Source organism: Corvus kubaryi, unplaced genomic scaffold (genome assembly GCF_017639235.1).
Source record: "Corvus kubaryi isolate FWS band 111438036 unplaced genomic scaffold, C.kubaryi_AGA036_p1.0 69, whole genome shotgun sequence".
Taxonomy (NCBI): Eukaryota; Metazoa; Chordata; class Aves; order Passeriformes; family Corvidae; genus Corvus; species Corvus kubaryi.
In genome coordinates this window covers 18,339-36,643 of record NW_024582057.1, presented here as the reverse complement: position 1 = coordinate 36,643, position 18,305 = coordinate 18,339, and the positions used below count along the sequence as shown (strand labels likewise).

The following is an 18,305-nucleotide window of genomic DNA, read 5'->3' as shown; positions in this document are numbered from 1 at the left end:
AGATGCAGGTGTCATTATCGAGTCGGCTATCTGGTATGATGGTATGTGTTCTTGCTTTGACTTTTGGGACAAATGTGACCTACCCAGAGTTTATAGCAGAGTAATGAAATTTGGAAGGGACAGTCTGCACACTATGGATATTTTCATTAAAAATACCCCAGAGAGAAGAGCTGACAATCTGAAGAACTCACCTGCTTGAAAATCCAAGACAGCTACATTAATATTTTTCAATGTTTTTCCAGTATCCCTAGTTCTGCTGTCTTAACTCCTAATTTCCTCTCCTTGGAGTTCATGTATTTTCAACTATCAACTATGCCAGCTATATCTAAGCTAAACCTCTTCCATTCTTACACACTCACGTGAATTGCTTCTAGAAGCTTTTTTTATGATTTTGCTTTTTGTCCTCTTCCAGTACTTGCTGATTTGCCACTATCTTCCTGAGGGCAAAGAGCTGTCCACAACACTTCTTGCAAAAAGGGAAAAAAATTATCCCAGTTTTATTAATTGACAAATAACTGAAGTTTATAATCAGGTATTTCTCCTGTTAGCCCCACTCAGAGAGTAGAATCCACTGCCCTAATGCCCCAGGCTATTCGCCATCATCTGCGAAGGAAGGTACCTACGCATCTAATGCCAAACACCATTTTTGCCTTAAAGTTTTACCTCATATGGTACCAGGCAGGATTCCTTAATCTTTATTTGTACTTCTTGCTCTCTCAGACCCTTCCTCCTTTAGAATATCTGAATTTCAGATAATCCTTTTCTCTCAAACACATTACTGTCATATTATCATCAATTACTCTTAAACAGACACAGCTTTTTTCTTCTGTCTCGAGTCTTTCCCAACTAAGTTTGCATTGCTGCAGTCCTTAGTTACTGTATTCTCTAGCTGTACTGAAAATATCACCAGCCTCTTGAACCGCAGCATTACAGAGAGCAGGGGAGACAAACCAGAAACAAGGCACCACACCTGACAGCATCTTATGGGTCATACCTGCTCTCCCTGCTGCAGTGGTGTTTTGTGCATAACAAAAGCCAAATTTCGTTACAACCTTCAAGAAACTTACCCCGGCTGCTGGGCTTTGACCATCCCGAATCCACAAATATGACACAATCCCCTGGTCATCAGCAGACCCTGAGCCATCCAAGGTAACAGAGTTGTTTGGAAGCACTAGAACATGCTTCCCACCAGCATGTGCCCGGGGTGGACTGTTGTTTTCTAGCCATAAAAATAGTGGAGAAGGATTTGCTTTCAAAACATGAAATGACATGCCATTGCCAATACACCCACACTGCAATTCTTTACCTGATGATTACAGACAATAACAACAGAACCTCATGTCGAAGCTACAGGGAAAGAATGACTGCGTATACAAAATCTGGCTCTGAGCATATTGCAGTCTAATAAAAACAGAGGTGCACCATAAGGAGAAAGACCTTTTTCAAAAAGCATTGTGGGATATTCTATTTACAGTCTCACAATAACTTAAACATCAGATCTTCTCAGTCAAGCAAAAAGATTTTCTGCCTACTTAGAAACACAGTCCAGCAGGAGATCACCATGCTGGGACCTTTTCATCTGGAAAATCACTTATTACCCAATAGAAGCTTGTGCAAGATCTTGTATCTTCAAAATGCCTGTATTTAGGCAAAATGCAGTCAGGAAACTTAAGAGCAAGTCTAATTCCCAAATATTTTTTGCTCACCACTAGCACTGAAACTAAGGCATGCATTGGGCACATGGTGAAAAAAAGTCAAAGAAACATGAACATGATCTCTTTCCAGAAACCAGACATCACTGATTTTTTTTAGAACACAACTGGTAAGCCAGGGCTCAAAGAAGCTGTGGAGCTGAGTGAAATACCTCACTGGACACAAATAGTTGGCCCCAGGCAGATCTCAGGGGTGTTGGCTGTAACAGCATAGGGTTGTCTGTGATACAACTGATCTTGTCTCTTCCAAGTAAAATGAGTTGACTAAATTTGATTATTAGAAAACTGAGTATTTTTAATACTGAACCTGCAACTGTAGACAGAACTTACTGTGGCTACACCTCACAGCACAAACGAGACCATGGACACATTTGGGCAGAGCTGTTGCCATCTATTTCTAACTGAATACTAACTGAAACTCTGAAAAAGTTCAAGCAATGATGCACATGAGTAAAACAAAGTCCAGCTTCTTCTCCAAGATGCACATGGGTCACAGCAATCCCAATCCCAAGTACAAGTTGGGAAGAGAATGGATTGGGAGCAGTCAGCATAATGCCACTAAGCCTTGAAGAGAAGGACTTGGGGTGTTGACTGACAAGAAGCTCAGCATGCCCCCGCAATGTGCACTTGCAGTCCAGAAAGACAACTGCACCCTGGGCTTGCTGAAGTCAGCACATCCCTGGGAGGGTCCAAGGCCAGGTTGGATGGGACCTTTGAGCTACCTGGTCTAGTGGAGGTGTCCCAGCCTATGGCAGGGGTTTGGAACAAGATGATTTTCAAGGTCCCTTCAAACCCAAACCATTCTATGATTCTATGAGTATCCTGTTGGGAAAAAAACCCCAAAAAACATGAAATACCCCATACCACCACAACTCTTTCTCTGTATAATTTAAAAAAAAAGCCCAAACAAAAACAAACCCACCACAACAACACATCACTGAAAAAAAAATAAAACCAGGTCTTTTAATACTAAATTTTTAAGTGGAAACTGGTTCACTGAGATGTGACTTCTTGGATGTTACCTTAAAATCCACAGTAAAACTGCTTTTCTGCTCAAAGCTTAATTTCAAACATAAAATAAAAAAATATCTTCTTAATGATGTAGACATACAATTGTCAAAAATACTATTTTGGAGCACATTTATTACAAATAATTTTGCATATATTGAACACTAAAACAGCTTGCATCAAATGAAATTCATTCTGCCAGTCACTCACAATACTACTTTACTAAAAAAGAGCAGTTAAGTCTTCTTAAACACATTTGAAATATAACAACAAATATGTTACACCTTTCTGTTCTGATTTCCTTCACATTAGGTCAGTGACTGAATGAACTGTCCAGCTGCCCACCACGCCCTAAGAAGCAGCAGCCGGGCTTACCTTCCTTCACAGTAATGGAGAGCACAGATGCACTGCTCAAGCCCTGCTGGTCTTTCACAGTCAGCCTGAAGCGATAGGTACCAACCTGGAGACCAGTCACAGTTGCTATTGCCTTGTCATCATTTTCCATCTGTACAGAGCTTGGCCCACTGAAACAAAACATCTCACAAAAATCATCGCGCCTAGCCAGCCAGACTGTGAGTTCAGCAGCACTGCTCAGGCCTTTTGCTTTTATGTGTTGTAGTTCTACTACTGCTATAAGCACTGATGGTTAAAGAACTATTTGAGACACGAGTTTAGAGAATTAATACTTTCTTTCAAGACATTAAAAGCACCCAAGCACACATCTCCACCTATGAGAAGAGCAGAAAATATCCCCCAGAACTTCAATCTCACCATGGTTCTATTTCATGGGAGAATGCACATGATACTGCTCTAAGAGCAACTCACAATCTGTATAGGCTGCCAGCAGACCTCTTCCTGTACCAGGTATGACAGCTGCATGAGCTAAAATACCCTGTCCTTTTATTAAGGATCAGTTAGATTTGCACATAAACGTACAATTATAAGCTTTTGTAAAACATTTTCAATCACCAGTCAAGAGTCATTTAGTCACCCGTTACTGAAAGTTCAGGCAAAAATGACTGACACTTTACTGTTCAACAAAAAAGTGATTGAAAAATCTTAGTTCTAAGCACTAATGGAAAAACTGTGTATTACAGGAGGGTACCCAAGCCTGCTACTTGCTTTTTAACAGGAGACACAGAAGTTCCTGTAATTTTCTCTTAATTTTATAAAAGTAGGCCTCAAAATAAAACATTGCAAACATAGGTAGAGACTACCTATGGTAGGTCTGAGCTTTTCAAGTTCAACTTAAAATTACTATTTCTTATGCTATTACTACTCAAGTGGGATGGTCCTGAAAGCAGTTCTCTAACAGAGCATCATTCAACACAATTGCATAAGAGGCTCTAGATTAAATCACTTTCACTTTGCTCTCTATTTTACTGGAGATGAGTAAAATCTTTAGATACCTGATATTTTCCCAATGATAGAAGACAATGCCTTGATCATCTTGGCTTTTGCTTCCATCCAGTGTAGTACTTTCTACTGGGAAGGTCAATTCCTTGTCAGGGCCAGCCACTGCTACTGGAGGACTGTTATTTTCTGCAAAATTAGTATTTAGTGTATGACATTTTAGTGTATGCCAGTCACTGGCAAGGCTTGCCCATGAGAGGGAAGATTTTACACAGAGTATTTTAATAAAATTCTGATATATTGGTTCAAAAGGTACAAACCACAAGTATGACACGCACAAGCCAGCAGCTGGGAAAAGTCAACTCTGCAATAAGCCAAATCCCACAGCAAGTACTTCCCTTTTTCATAGTCATATCTGAAAGCACAGTCCCAGTCCCAAAAATCTTGCTGCATACTCAATGCATTACATAAAATGTCACAAAACATGAGTGGTGGAGTAGTCTCCTGGTTCCACCAGTCCACCCCTTTTAAAATCTCCCACACAAATATGATTCTTTGCCCTCAGAGAAGATACTGACCCATTCTGTCTGCTGCTCAAGGCCAGCATGATGCCACTAAGTTAATGTCGAATCAGAGCCTTTGAGAATTTAGTGCAGAAATATATGACCTGTTACTCTGTTTTCAGCCTCTGCTTTTGTGACATGGTAAAACTGACAATGCTACAATTTTCCTGGGTTTTTATTTACCCTTTGTCTTGACTTTAGCAATAACATCTTTCTAACTCCACACTATAATGGGTCTAAAAGGCTCCACCACAATTCATGTTCTTGATTCCTGCAGTGAATGATTGCTGTAAAATTGCCCCAGAAGGGATCACCTACAAAAGATTTGTATTAAGCAGCAACAGGAAGATAAAACATTGCCCCACGGTAGAATGTGAGACCTGCACATGGGCAGGAAAGGCCACTGTGGATGCAACAGGCAAACATACTGTGAAAAAAAGAAAAAAAAGACATTTAAAAAATCTCATGAAGCCCAGACCATCTGGGCTTATTCATCTTTTGGCTCCCAAACCTAAATAAACATGTGAAAGATGCAGCTTTTGAAAAGTCCTTGGCTGACACTTTTCCCTAGGAAACACAATGCAATTCATTTGAGTGAATTCAAATCACACAAGGACTCTTGCAGGAGAATTGCAAAACAATAAGAAAACTGAGCAAAGCACTGATTGATACTCTGAGCAGCTTTCAAAACAGACTCTGTAGGACATTAAACTCAAGAGCTACAATTTCGCTTTTACAAGCACACTCAGACAGATCTCTGTTGCCTTACATAACCAGGCTGGTGTGAACCCTCAGGATCACCACCTGGATTGTGTATGATTCTACACTTGACTGCCTGCTTTGAAAGCAAATGGAGGTGGACAAGTCCTTGATCCAGGGGTACCAGGCATTCAAGCTGCCATGTCAGTGGTGCAATGTGGGGAGAGGAGGTGTTGGAGAACAGCACCAAGGCACCAGGCTGGGCCAGCCCTGAGGGACCCAGACATGCCTGCACCGACTTACCAGGCTGCACGATCAGTGTGACCTCGGCTGTGGAGCGCTGCCGTGCAGAGTCTGTCACAGTCAGCTGGAACGTGTAATCTCCTTCCTGCATTGCAGAGAGCTGCAGGTACGGCGTCCGCACCCCCTTCGCAGCATCGGTAAGGACAGAGCACGAGAGAAAACAGAAATGGTTGTGGGTAATGAAAGGTGTTACAGAGCAAATGTAAGAGATAAGAAACGTTTAAATTCATGAATACAACGTTTGAGCAAGGAGTTTATGCACTTTGCAGATAAAGAGGAGGCTTAAAATCTGGTGCACAGACAGAGGTAATGTGTTCACTATTGCGAATATTCACTGTTCCTACCAACCCAGAGAAATATATCTATAAGCAATAAATCCTAATCTCTTCTGTTCGTATAACCACTGCATTATTTTTCCACAACATAATTGTGAAATACATGGAACCTTACTATTCTCAATCAGGAAATTAAACACTGATGATAATTCCTACAGCTTATTCCATTTCCTTAGGGATATTTTAAAAACAAACATCATGACATCCTTTAGTACTTATAAAAACTGTTAAATGCAAAACCAAGCTTGACTTGAAGACAGATAGACAGGGTTATGGGAAAAAACCCCCCATATTAAACAAGACAGATCTGTCCTGAGTTTACTCTTTCAGCAGTATTTGCTGATACCTATAGAAGCTCATTAAATGACTGGGCCCAGCTATAGATCCTTTTGCTAATAAAATGAACATTTGTGGCATCTCTCATATGAAGAATACCAAATCATAATGCAATTAGGTTTGGCTTTTTTTTGGGATAAAGATGATAATAAGAACAAAGGGACTTGATAAACAATTACCTAACCAGAAGAGGTACTTGTTACATTGCACTCTAACAGTGGATATCATGTAACACACCACAGACCAGTATCCTCCGGAGTGGTCCAGAGAAGGCACACAAGATGGATCAGATGGCTGGAGCACCTCTCCAAAAAAAGGCTGAGAAAGTTGGGGTTGTTCAGCCTGAAGAAGAGAAGGCTCTGGGCAGACCTCATTGAAGTCTTCCAGTATACCTAAAGGGGGCTTATAAAAGGAGAGAGAGGGACTTTGTATATGGGCAGATGGTGACAAGACAAGAGGGAATAGCTTCAAATAGAAAGAAAGCAGGGTTATGTTAGATATTAGAAGAAATTATTTACTCAGAAGTGGTGAAGCACTGGCACAGGTTGCCCAGAGAAGCTGTGGATGCCCCATCCCTGGAAGTGTCAAGGCCAGATTGGATGGGGCCCTGAATAACCTGGTCTAGTGAGTGACATCCCTGCCCGTGGCAGGGTGTTGGAACAAGATGATCTTCAGTGTCCCTTCCAACCCAAACCATTCTATGATTCTGTGATCCTCAGCTTCAAGCACATGAAGAAGATTACTTGTAGAGGGATTCCTTGTGGAGTGGGGGCATACGATACCCCAGGAGAGCTTGGGCACCCCAGAAGTACCCCTGACGGGGCCTCAGGCTGAAGATAGGCTTGCTAGGCACCTGCTAGCTGGCAGCCTTGAACAGCTTTGGGAAAAGGTATACACTGGTCAGCTCCCCTGCTGCTTAGAGGCTTTCTCCTGGGAAAGGGGTGTGAACTTTGCAAAGTATAACTTGGTGAAAGTAAACAATAAAACTGGAGCACGATGCTCAAATCGTATCGGTGTTCGTGTCATGACTCCGGCTGGTTCCCCTGCACCTGGGACCGCCCCCCCACCCCCACTAGTCTGTTGAAAAGAAACTGTAACATGCACTTGCACTTCCACATTAAATACCCAATGAATCCATTGGATATGTTAAGCTGTCATTCCTTTCCTTCAGAAAGGTTGTTTTAAGATTGAATGGCTCTCAAAAACTACAAGTTCAGTTTGTTTAGGTGCTTTTGGAAAGTTTTTGACTTGGTGAATGATCAGAAATAAGTCGTTATGCTGTAAGTCCTTCTATAATTCTTAAATTTCCTCTACAGTGTAGGCTTGCATTAATAATATTATTCCTTTCCTAAACAGATCTACAGAGCAATCTCTTTCCAGTTCTGAAGGTCTAATGCATTTGCCAACCTGGCAGAAATCGTCTCTTATAAAAAATGGCTTCTGAGTTCCAGCTGGCTTCATTACATTAATTATCTCAACAGCCTACAGAGCTATAAGAATCTTCAACTTACCAGATGCAAGTCCAATGAAAATATTTATTAACTTCTCAGATTAAAAAAAAAAAAACAAAACAACAACAAAACCAAAAACAGTCATAAAAATAAGAGAATAAATTCTGTAAGGCTTCACTGGAAACCCAGTTTTAGTGAGCATAAAAACCCACCACAGAGCACGGCTGCAAAAACAGTGCCAAAAGGTCTTGTCATCTTTCACTCAGAAAATTAAGTTTCTATTTGAGCCAGAGCCTCAGAAGATGGGAGCCTGTGAAACAGCCTCTAAGGTTCAAGGACAGAAAATGTGAACTTGAAGTCTTTCCAAACCACCAGGGAACAAGCAAGTTTGTTTAGCCCCGAAGAATGAAAAAAATTATGAAAAGGAATTAAAAGTAGTATCTAAAATAAGAGCTGAATACATGTGAGAGAAAAACAAAAACAGAATAACATCACTCTCGGTATTTCAGTGCTTCTGAGCAGTTACTTAGGTATGTGTTTGCTCATGTTAGAGGCAAAGATAAAAGATCTTTTCAATCCTATGCAAGGAGAAATACACATACCTGCATTGCTACAACCTTGCCTTTGCTTTTGGGACTGAGCGACCACTCATAGCTGACAATTTCATGGTCATCGCTGCTCTGATTTCCATTCAGTGTGATGAAGTTCTGGGGCAAAGTGACTGCCTGATTAGGTCCTGCATTAGCAATAGGTGGGTAATCCACTGGCTTGTTGACAGTCAGAGATGCAATGGTGGAGTTGGCTGCTCCATCTGAATCAATCACTGTGAGTCTACAACATGAAAAACAGTATCTGTTAAGATGGACTTCTGCCAACTTCTAAATTGAAATATTAATCTTTTTCTGGCACTTTTTCAAACACCACCTAAACAAGAGGCACTGATTATATGATATGAACTTCTGCTTCAGACACACATATCCCTCAACTAAGGTAGGAAAGAAATTCAGAAAACTGTTTACAAACACAACTTTCAACCTTTAAGAAAAACAAAAAAAAGCCTAGTTATTCTGGATCCCAGATTAAACCCTTTACCTGCTGTCAATAGCAACAGCTCCATTCACTGCAAACTCTTTTAGAAATGTACTTGGTAAAAAAAAGGGATTTTATTCATCCCCTATAGTGAAACAGTCCCGGTCAACATCTGCATCTAAAACTACACTGGATATTCAGAACCTCTGCTTATAGAATAGCAACAGATCATGGCACACTATTACTAATTTTAATGGTGCTTAAAATCAATGTCAAGTCACAGAACTAAAAATGTACAGTGTTTATAAAAAACCAGACATTACTGCCTCTCAGAAATACAAAAGCATCTTAAAGAGACTGCTGCAGGCACTTCAAAGGAATGACAGCTGCCCTCTGCAGTGTTGTAACCAACTAATCTCTAATCCACCTCTGCTGTGAAAACTGCATGCAGCTGACCACATGGAAGAGAACCTGAGCAGGAACAAAACTAGTGTTCATTACCTCAGACATTAGGGAACACATATATTTTTGCAATGGGTGCACATCCATGCGTATCACGGGCACTGGATTTTTTTGACCAGCTAATTTCTTGTAATCTTCAACACACTGCTCTACTGTTCAGGTAAATCAGCCTCCCCCAAAGGTGAAGAGATATAACAACTGACTTCCTAATTCCCTAGGGTTTGGAACATACTTAGAAGCATTGCTTGTAAGCAAAATCTGCCCCTTTTAATATGGAAAAAAATTAACACTCATTTCTGCTACTGTATGAAATGGAACAACTCCAGATAAAGAAAACAGAATTAAAGTGGAAGCTGTAGGACTTCTGGTGAAGCTTATGCAAAGCACCGCAGTTAATGGCTATGTATGCTGACTTCAACATTCTGCGGATGCTACACTGATACATAATATATTGGCTGGTAGGCAACCCACTGGCAGCCAAAGAACTCAAGCTGGGTCAGTGGGAAGTCTGCCTCTATGCAGACTGGGCTTTAGTAAGCTCAGAAAAAAAGGACTGATTTTTACTAGAGCACCCAGAACCACAAACATTGCTTCCATTGTCGAGGTAAACCCCAGATTCAGCAATACATAAATGGAGGAAACCAGTAGCAAGGCAAACTCTTTTATAAAGAACAGAATGACTCTTAGTAAAATCAGCATAAAACAATGCCTTGTGAGGAACAGTCTGCCAATATTATTCTGTCTGCCACCACCCTTCAGAGGATGACTTTCACAGCCTGACTGCATAGTTTCATTCAGGGCACAAGCCAACTGCTAAGCTGAGAAAAAAAAATAGTCTCTCACAGTTATTGCTGGAAGTGGGGACATATTTAATTTACAATACCTTCTTTTCTGTAATTTTGTGTTGTAAAGGATCACTGCAAGCACTTTTTAATAAAACTGCTCCATATGTCTCTGCACTGTGCAAAATGAAGAGTAACAGTATGCAGATGAAAAATTAAGTTTTTTGTTTGAGGAGATACATGTGAGCACTGAAAGAAACAAACATTTAGCTGATATTACAGATAAGCCCCCAAGAAAATCATCATGCAGGTACCTGAAGGTGTAGTTTCCAGGAACAAGGTTAGACAAGTGCAAGACAGGTGTGTCAGCAGATGCCTTCTGCTCTCGCAAGGGACCTTTAATTTCCTCCCAGTGGTAACTCACTATCTTCACATCATCCATGCTTTCTACATTCATTAAAGAAAAACATATCACTTTCTTGTAGCAATTGCTGGAATGAATACTTGAGTCATTCATACACTCATTCCTAACTGGTTTTCTACAATTGTCTCTTCAAATATAGTTAAATGAGCTTCATGAACCACAGATTCCAAGTTACCTTTGGTATGATTTATCTAAACAATTCTTCACACACATGAATTTAAAAAAAAAAGTCAGTCTCAGACTCTGCACATTCCAGCTTGTCTGCACTTAGTAATTATGGATGTAATTACACCTCATCACACCCTATCTGACAGCTCTCTACTATGGCCCCAGCTGTACAGGCACAGAGGCTCTCTGGGCATGACAGGAGGAAGCTGCAAGAGTAGCTGCTGTCTGGGTGCAGCAGTCTCTGACACACTGCATCTCAATCTCCAAGTGCAAGGTTGCATTTTATAATTTTTTAATTCAGTAAAGTAATTTATAACTGGACACATATCCCCCAAATAAATCATTATTCAGGGAACTTCTGAGAAGAGTGAGAAGAGGAAATTTCACTTGTAATTGACAAACAATAATGTTGTAACTGTGTATTAAAAATATAGTATATAAGCACAGGATGGTCCAGTACATACGACTGCCATCGATGAAGGTAGAAGTTGTAGGCAAGGAAACTTCTTGCACCTTGGGTGAAGCAACAGCAACAGGTGGCTGGTTAATTCTGACTCCTGTGAGAAAGACAGGAGGAGAAGAAAAAAAGGAGAAGAAAAAAATATTAGTGAAAGCCCAGGCAAAACTAATGTTAAGTCTACAGATCAATAGTTCCCTAGATTAAATCTAGGACATGCAGCTTTGCAGCATCTGCTGTCCTTTTTGGACAAGGCAAAGAACAGGTTACTGATGAGCACTGTGCTGACACAGCAGTGTTCCACTGCAATGCTCCTACATGGTGTTATTCAGATCAGAGCCGTGCACTGTAGCCTGCAGACAGAGCGGGATCAGCACGATTGCTGTCCCTAGGTGGAGAACAGGACCAGGAAAGGGGGCATGACGCTATCAGGCTTTGCCTGAGGAGGGAGAAGACTAGAGAGCACTTAAACACAGTGAGCAAGACCCTTAGCTCTACTTCCTTAAAACCCCTGATAGACGCCAAGATATGAAACATGTCGGTATGACTGGACTGCCAGATGACCTTGGCAAACAGTAACTGAGAGACTGTTTGATAAGAATTCTGTACTTGTGTTGAAGAAATTAATTATATCAGCCAACTGATTTACCTGGTTTGACTGTGACATTTACAAAACCTTCACCAAAGGCATTTTCACCAGAAACTGTCACTTTGAAGGCATAAAGTCCCACTGACAACTGGATAAACACAAAACAAATAGGGTTACATGTTGAATTATACAAAAGAAGTATGCTTAAATCTGACAATAACAGAATAAATCTGGATGTCTGAATCCTCAAGCTACTTTTATAAACACATACATAAAAGGCCACTAGTCACTGCCTGGAAGTGCGGAATATGAAGCAAACACCAAGGATTTTTACTCTATCTTAGAAAATTATCAGAGCACTTTAAGACACTGGCATAAATTTGATGACACTAACAAGTGAAGAGACTCAGGATGGCTTGAAGCCATTTGAACTCCTTGAACCAAGGTTCCCCTCCCCACAGGTTACAATTCTATGAAAGGACCACACAAACATAATGAGCCTGAGCTTACAGCTCACTTACATGAGAGAGCTTCAAAGTCTGGCTGTGTCTGTGCTCCATTTCCCCACTATAGTCAGCAGGGTGACTGATTAAGCTCCACTCATAGGTGTAGGCTGTTTCTAAGAGCAATAACACAGTGTAAAAACAATCAGTTTTGCATTCAAGATAAGCCCAGAAAACAAAGAAACCAAGATCACCACTCATCAGATAAAATGCTACAGTATGAAATCATGACTGCTACTGCTTAAGCCTGTAAAATTAAGCAGTACGACCACATGTTAAACTCCCAGTGTGCTGCAACTTGGTAAAGCAGCAAGGATGTAATGGACTTCACAAATAATTGACTTCTTTACAAAAACCAGCTTCATGTGAAGCCGATGTGTTTTACGTAGCTACTTACAAAACATTTTTTTATCTGCTCCTGCAATTCAGAAGCTGGTAGTTTTAAGGCAAATGTTGCATTCAAAACCTACTTCCCCCACTTCCCCTGAGCTTTACAGCAAAATGCTATAAACTAGGCCACGTCATCTTTTGGTAGAAATTACAGGCTTTCTATTAAACCATTTGGCTAGTAAGTTCAGGTTCTGAAAGTAAAAGCCACTTAAAAAAAAAATCATCTTTAAAATACAACAGAGGAAATTCTCTCTGTAGTTACAGCCCCAAAAGAGGCAGTATCAGAAATGAGAAAAATTGTTTTATCCTAAGTGGTGTATGTTCACATAACTCAGAACTTGTCTGCATTTACAAGTTGGTAGTTTGTGTATCTCCTTGTGTACCAAGGCATTCAACTCACTTGTAGATGGTGGTGGGACAGCAAAGGCATTCAGTTCAACCTCATTTTTGGGTAGCATCACTTGTATGTTATCCCCAGCAGACACGGTAAGTTCTTTAACTGCATATAAGACAGGATGAGTACACTATGTTATAACAGATGGAACTGATAAAAATTTAGTATCTTCAAATATGATTTGCAATGGATTAAGTAAAATTTGACAAGTACTCTACAAGAGAACAGGCAATGAAAATTAATAAAAAAAATCCTTAATGCATTATAAAATAATTATGTATTTAATCCTGGCTGTGATTCCCTCACCTTTTACCAAACCAAAGTTTTTTTTTCTTCCCCAGCTATGAAGTGTCATTTTCCCTACTTGTGTTTTAGGGAAAAGCATTCTCATTATTCCTTTATATCAGAGGTAACAATGCTCTGCATAAAGAATTATGTATTTTTCTCAGTAACTGAAGTGCAGGAATTAAAAAAATACAGTTACAGAAGACAAAAAAGCATACTAGAACTTTCATATCACACTTTCACCAAGAAGTACTACTTCTATGTTTGTGTGGCACTTGTAAGGCAAGTTCCACTGTCCATCTTGTGCTCCTTGTAAAAAATTCACTTGCATGGCAGGACAAATGGTTATCTCTCACCTGAAATGCACACTCAATCCACTTGCTATCCAGTTCTCATCTGTGAAAACTGTTTTCTCCTTCAAAAAATGCTAAAATACACAAATACAGCTGCCAGCAGAAACACACCAAAGCACAGCTTAGGGAAAGTTCGCTTAGTCCTGTATTTCAAATGTTTTAAATGTCTTTCTTTCAATATTGGGAAACCACAGAACGAAAGTTCTCCAAAGGCAACATTCACTAGTATCTAAATGTCCAACTCAGAAGAGATGCCAAAGAAGCTACTCAGCAGCGGCAGCTGATGGGTCTAAAAATGTATGAAGCGAAGACATTGACAGCACACTTTCTGTCACTGCTACCTAAATTCACCCAAGGCTTCACAACTGATCATGGGAGTTGCCCTAGACACCTGTGGAGCAAACGTTTGCACTTGGACCTTCACATGAGATGATAATAAAATAGCTAGAAGAGGGTGATGGCCAAAGGAGAGAAGGAGGGACTGTCACTGAGACTTTCTAGACAGTGTGGTTGAGAACACACAAACTTTAGGCAACCCTTGTATAAAGCAGTACTTAAAGTGAGATTCATCTCAACTTTCCCTTCAGCTTCTTATTCCAAACTCCTTTTTGAGCTCTCTTCAACCTCCTCCTGTGAAGGAGGAGGAGGAAGAGCTGCCTAGTCAACAGTCAATGGTAATGATGATCCATTGCCTTGGAGAGGAATCTCTTGTAGCTCATCTCTTCCTGTTACCTTCTATTGCTATCCTGGCTGGCAGGTTGCATTTTGGTAGAGGGTGTCAAGAATGTCTCAAACCAGACTTTCTCTACCAGGAAGCAAAGGGCTTAGCTCTCCATATCCCTCAGCACATCAGGAGTGCAGAAAAACACACATCTGTACTTCTCTGCTTCTCATGGCCCTTCTAACCCTTTGTCAGTGTGCACAGGGAGGTAGGAAACTCAGCAGGAGAAAGACGATACATGAACATACATACAGAATTTAACCCAACTATAGAGGGCATGATGGTTAAAAGTCCTTTTCAAAATAAAACCTTTTGTTCTGCAGCTGTAAGTGTGATAAGCTTCCCCACAGTTTAGAAATTAGAGCAAAACTTTTGTTTTCCCAGGATTTGGAGGCTGTGTTCTCTCCTGTTAAGGGCTGAGCTTCCTCAGGTCCCACTTATGTTGCTGCATGGTATCTGGCAACTATGGATAGGCTTCTACTGCAGAGTTTCTGAGAGGGAACAATGTTCTGAGGAGTCACACCAAAAATAACAATATGGCTAGAAGAGACTATTCTGAAACCCCAGAAAACCTCAGGTATTGCTCACCAAGTTAAAAAAAAAACCAACCTAAATAATTTAAAACAGGCTCTTGAACTCTGCTTTTTACTTTGCCGTATTTGCTTGAGTTGTCATTTCCCATTACTGGTGGACTTGGTCAGAGTTTTGCCTCAGAAGGAACCGGCTAAAGGGTCAGGAGTTTGCAGTGTTACTGTCGGTCTACAGGTTTAAAGTGGGATTATGTAACATTTGGATAAAGAATGAGTTCTTTCTAATAGCAGGTTGGAAACCTGACAGTAAGAAAGCCATCCCCACCCTCTGTCCAACCTGCAGGTACCCCTCCGATCTCCAGCTATGTGGAAACATTACCTGGTTTAGCAGCCGTAGCAGGTGGTGTGAACTGCTGCATGGGCTCAGATGGTGCAGTATTAGTGGGAAGTAGCATGATCCCACCTTCAGTGGCATTCTCTGGGGCCACTGTGGGAATCTGGGTTTTCTCTGGCATGCCTGGGGAGAAATCCAATTTATCTGAAGAAGAGGAAGGTGTAGCAGCCTGAAAAAAGGAATTATAGGAAAAAGTTGTTGTGAGACATTTTTCACATTTCTAGATTTAGAGGTGTGTTGTTTTTTAATAGCACATAGGATGACCCCAGTGATTTATGTTACTAGGAGATTTTATTCACGTACAGAATACCTATCAAACAAGGACTGTTTTTCTTCCAAACAGGCTTTGTAAGAAATGCTAATCATTTTCCAAGTTTCAGATGCAGAACAGTGTAAGCTACAGTCATGAGGTAACCTGGAACACAACTAAGGCTACCAGTTCTCAAAATATTAAAAAAATCAGGGTGACAGGTCTAAACACAGTCATAAACCTTGAAAAGCCAATGTCAGAAAGTGTGTGTGGCATTATTGTCTTTCTGCCATACACAAATATAACAGAATCATTGCTTCTTACTACATCTGCTCAGTACACCAGTAGCTCATGCCTTTTTATCTCCGCAACTGTAATAAAACACCCTACATGTCTCTGCTTCAGGCATCAAGCAACATTGCCTCACCTTGTTAGTAAATCAGAACTGCAGTAAAGGACATGGCAAGTGTGGCACAAATAACTCAGCACTGGGCTAATCTTGCCTTTCAACAACACATTACCCTCAATGGACCAGCAGGTTTTCCTTAATATTCTCAAGACTTATTTCTGATCTAATAATTAGGGAAAAGCATTTTTCCAATTCTGGCTACCATGTGTGGCACATGAAGACACAGCAAAATACTCTTATTTGTACATTTTCTATTAACTGAAGAATAGGATTATGAAGGTTAGCAAAATGTACTTATATCACAAACAGCTGAGGTGGAAAGGGCCCTTTGGAGATGGCCCAGTTCAGCCCCTGCCCTCAAAGCAGGGTCAGCTACAGCAGGCTGCTCAGGACCAAGTTCAGTCTGGTTACGAGTATCTCCAAGGACAAAGAATCCACCTCTCTATAAAACCTATTTCAGCGTTTAGCCATCCTCACAGGAAAAAAGATGGGGTTTAGTGCTTAACTAAAATTCCTTGTCTTTGATTTTGTGTCCATTGTGTCTTGTCCTGCCACTGAACAGCACTGAGAAGAGCCTGGCTCCATCTTCTTCACACCTGTCAGTTATTTATACACATTTGTAAGACCCCCTGAACCCTCTCTACTCAAGGCTGAACAGTCCCAACTCTCTACTTCTCTTTGCATTTCAGGTGCTCTACTTTCACTTTGCGGTTTGCTTCGCTAGGAAATAAGGGCAACTCTGCCTTCTGGACAGGAGGAAAAGCTTCCTGTGCAGCTGGGAATGTGAAATGCCAGGGACTGTTCCTTCCCAGCCTGAGAGGAAACAGAGAGCATGGAAGTCATCTGCAACTCCATTTCTGCCCTCAGCAAAGGACAGAGAGAAAAGATCCCTGTGTAGTGTCAGAGACTGTGGCTGCCCACCCTTGAGGATGCCAAGGACCATACCAAGGTGCCAGCTACCACACCTTTGGGTGAGTCCATAACACAGACAATGCAAGCACCTTTGTGGTCACACCTCCAGCCCTGCTCCATATGCAGACAGTAAGAAGATCTCTCTGAGCAGCTGGGACACTGATAGCAGGATCAGGGACTGCAGCTCCCCTAAAGCAACGCCTTCAGGAATCTCACCTTTGACAACGTCGTGTACAGCAAGAACCTTGAGCCCATCCTGCTTTGTATCTTGACAAAAGATCTTTCCTACAGACAGGTCTCCTTTACATACTCACTCCACCCCACATCTTTACAAAAGATATTTTTCCCCACACTTGGGCAAACCACAGCATTCTTTCGCTTTCCAGATTTGAGGGATTTGAGCTCTACTTTCCTGAGCTTCCTCTGGCTTCTTTCCTCTCCTGATCCTATGCCAATCCATCAGCTGAAAAGCAGCCATCATGGCTTTGTAGGACAGATGGAGACAAAGTCACCTCAAATGTACCTTTCCAGGGTGCCTCTTCTGCAGTGGCACCAAACATCACTTCAGACAGCAAGCCTAGGCAAGACACTGCTGTCAGAAAAGGTGCCCTGTGGCACTGTCATGTCTGAAGTGGTGTCACAGCCAAAAACACAGCTTAAACTAAAAATGTTAGCAGGCAGCAGACAATTGGGGCATGGACAACACCAGAAATTAATTTCTCAGGCAGAAACTATTACTGAGAGATTTGCTGAACAGATGTGGAGGGCAAGATTAACCTAAATTCCAGCTTGGGAAGTGAAAAGAAAAGGGAAGAAAATAATTCTTTCTGGGAGTGAGTAGGGTAGGCAGTTCTGTTGGTACGGGCTTTGTGGGCTGTTTGCTTTTACCCTTTTGTACAGCCACTACTGCTTGATACAAACACACCAATGGTGAGGGCCCGCATCCTTCAGTTCAAAGGGTTTGACCTGAATGAAAATCTCTTGAGAATTCCAACAGAAAATGAGAAGAACCCTATAATACAAAACAGAAAAAAAAAATTGATACAGTTTCCTGGGGAATCTCAAAGTTACAGTGCAGGCAACAGTATCATGCCAAGGGGGTCCTTTTCCACTTCCAATCACTGGCTGACCCTGTAGATTGGGTACTATTTCTTTTCCCCTCTGTGAATGGGAAGGATAAACCTAACCACATTTCCTTACTTCATTCTGATCCTGCAGGCAGCCCCACTTTCCCCCAAAAGGAAGCGTATTCCTCAAGTGCTCCTAAAGACAATTGATTGTGACTCTGGTGAGTCAAGGGCTCCTATGACTGCTTCTCCAGCACTGTTTCCTTCATGTCTTTGCTCATAAGACTACCATATAACTGCAGTACCACTTGCTTTTCCTCATTTATCTGGAAAACTTTATGGAGAGCAGCTCTGTCAGCAGTGAAACTGCTCTTTTGCTGGTCTGCTTCTCCCTGCTTCTCTGCTTTCAGTCTAATGACTTCAAGC

At 41.2% G+C, this 18,305-nt stretch overlaps 1 protein-coding gene across 2 annotated transcripts in view; it reads right to left on the bottom strand.

Moving 5' to 3' along the window:
• KIAA0319 (KIAA0319 ortholog) overlaps nucleotides 1-18,305 on the bottom strand; it is a 45,798-nt gene that overhangs the window by 12,674 nt on the left and 14,819 nt on the right. For both annotated transcript variants that reach the window (XM_042048985.1, XM_042048986.1), the window contains exons 3-13: nucleotides 15,227-15,410; nucleotides 12,965-13,063; nucleotides 12,193-12,290; nucleotides 11,732-11,819; nucleotides 11,090-11,182; nucleotides 10,348-10,480; nucleotides 8,363-8,591; nucleotides 5,639-5,762; nucleotides 4,130-4,262; nucleotides 3,096-3,244; nucleotides 1,068-1,219 (exon numbers count right to left, since the gene is read on the bottom strand). In XM_042048985.1, the coding sequence (XP_041904919.1) occupies nucleotides 1,068-1,219; nucleotides 3,096-3,244; nucleotides 4,130-4,262; nucleotides 5,639-5,762; nucleotides 8,363-8,591; nucleotides 10,348-10,480; nucleotides 11,090-11,182; nucleotides 11,732-11,819; nucleotides 12,193-12,290; nucleotides 12,965-13,063; nucleotides 15,227-15,410 (1,482 nt within the window). The remainder of the gene's footprint in view (nucleotides 1-1,067; nucleotides 1,220-3,095; nucleotides 3,245-4,129; nucleotides 4,263-5,638; nucleotides 5,763-8,362; nucleotides 8,592-10,347; nucleotides 10,481-11,089; nucleotides 11,183-11,731; nucleotides 11,820-12,192; nucleotides 12,291-12,964; nucleotides 13,064-15,226; nucleotides 15,411-18,305) is intronic.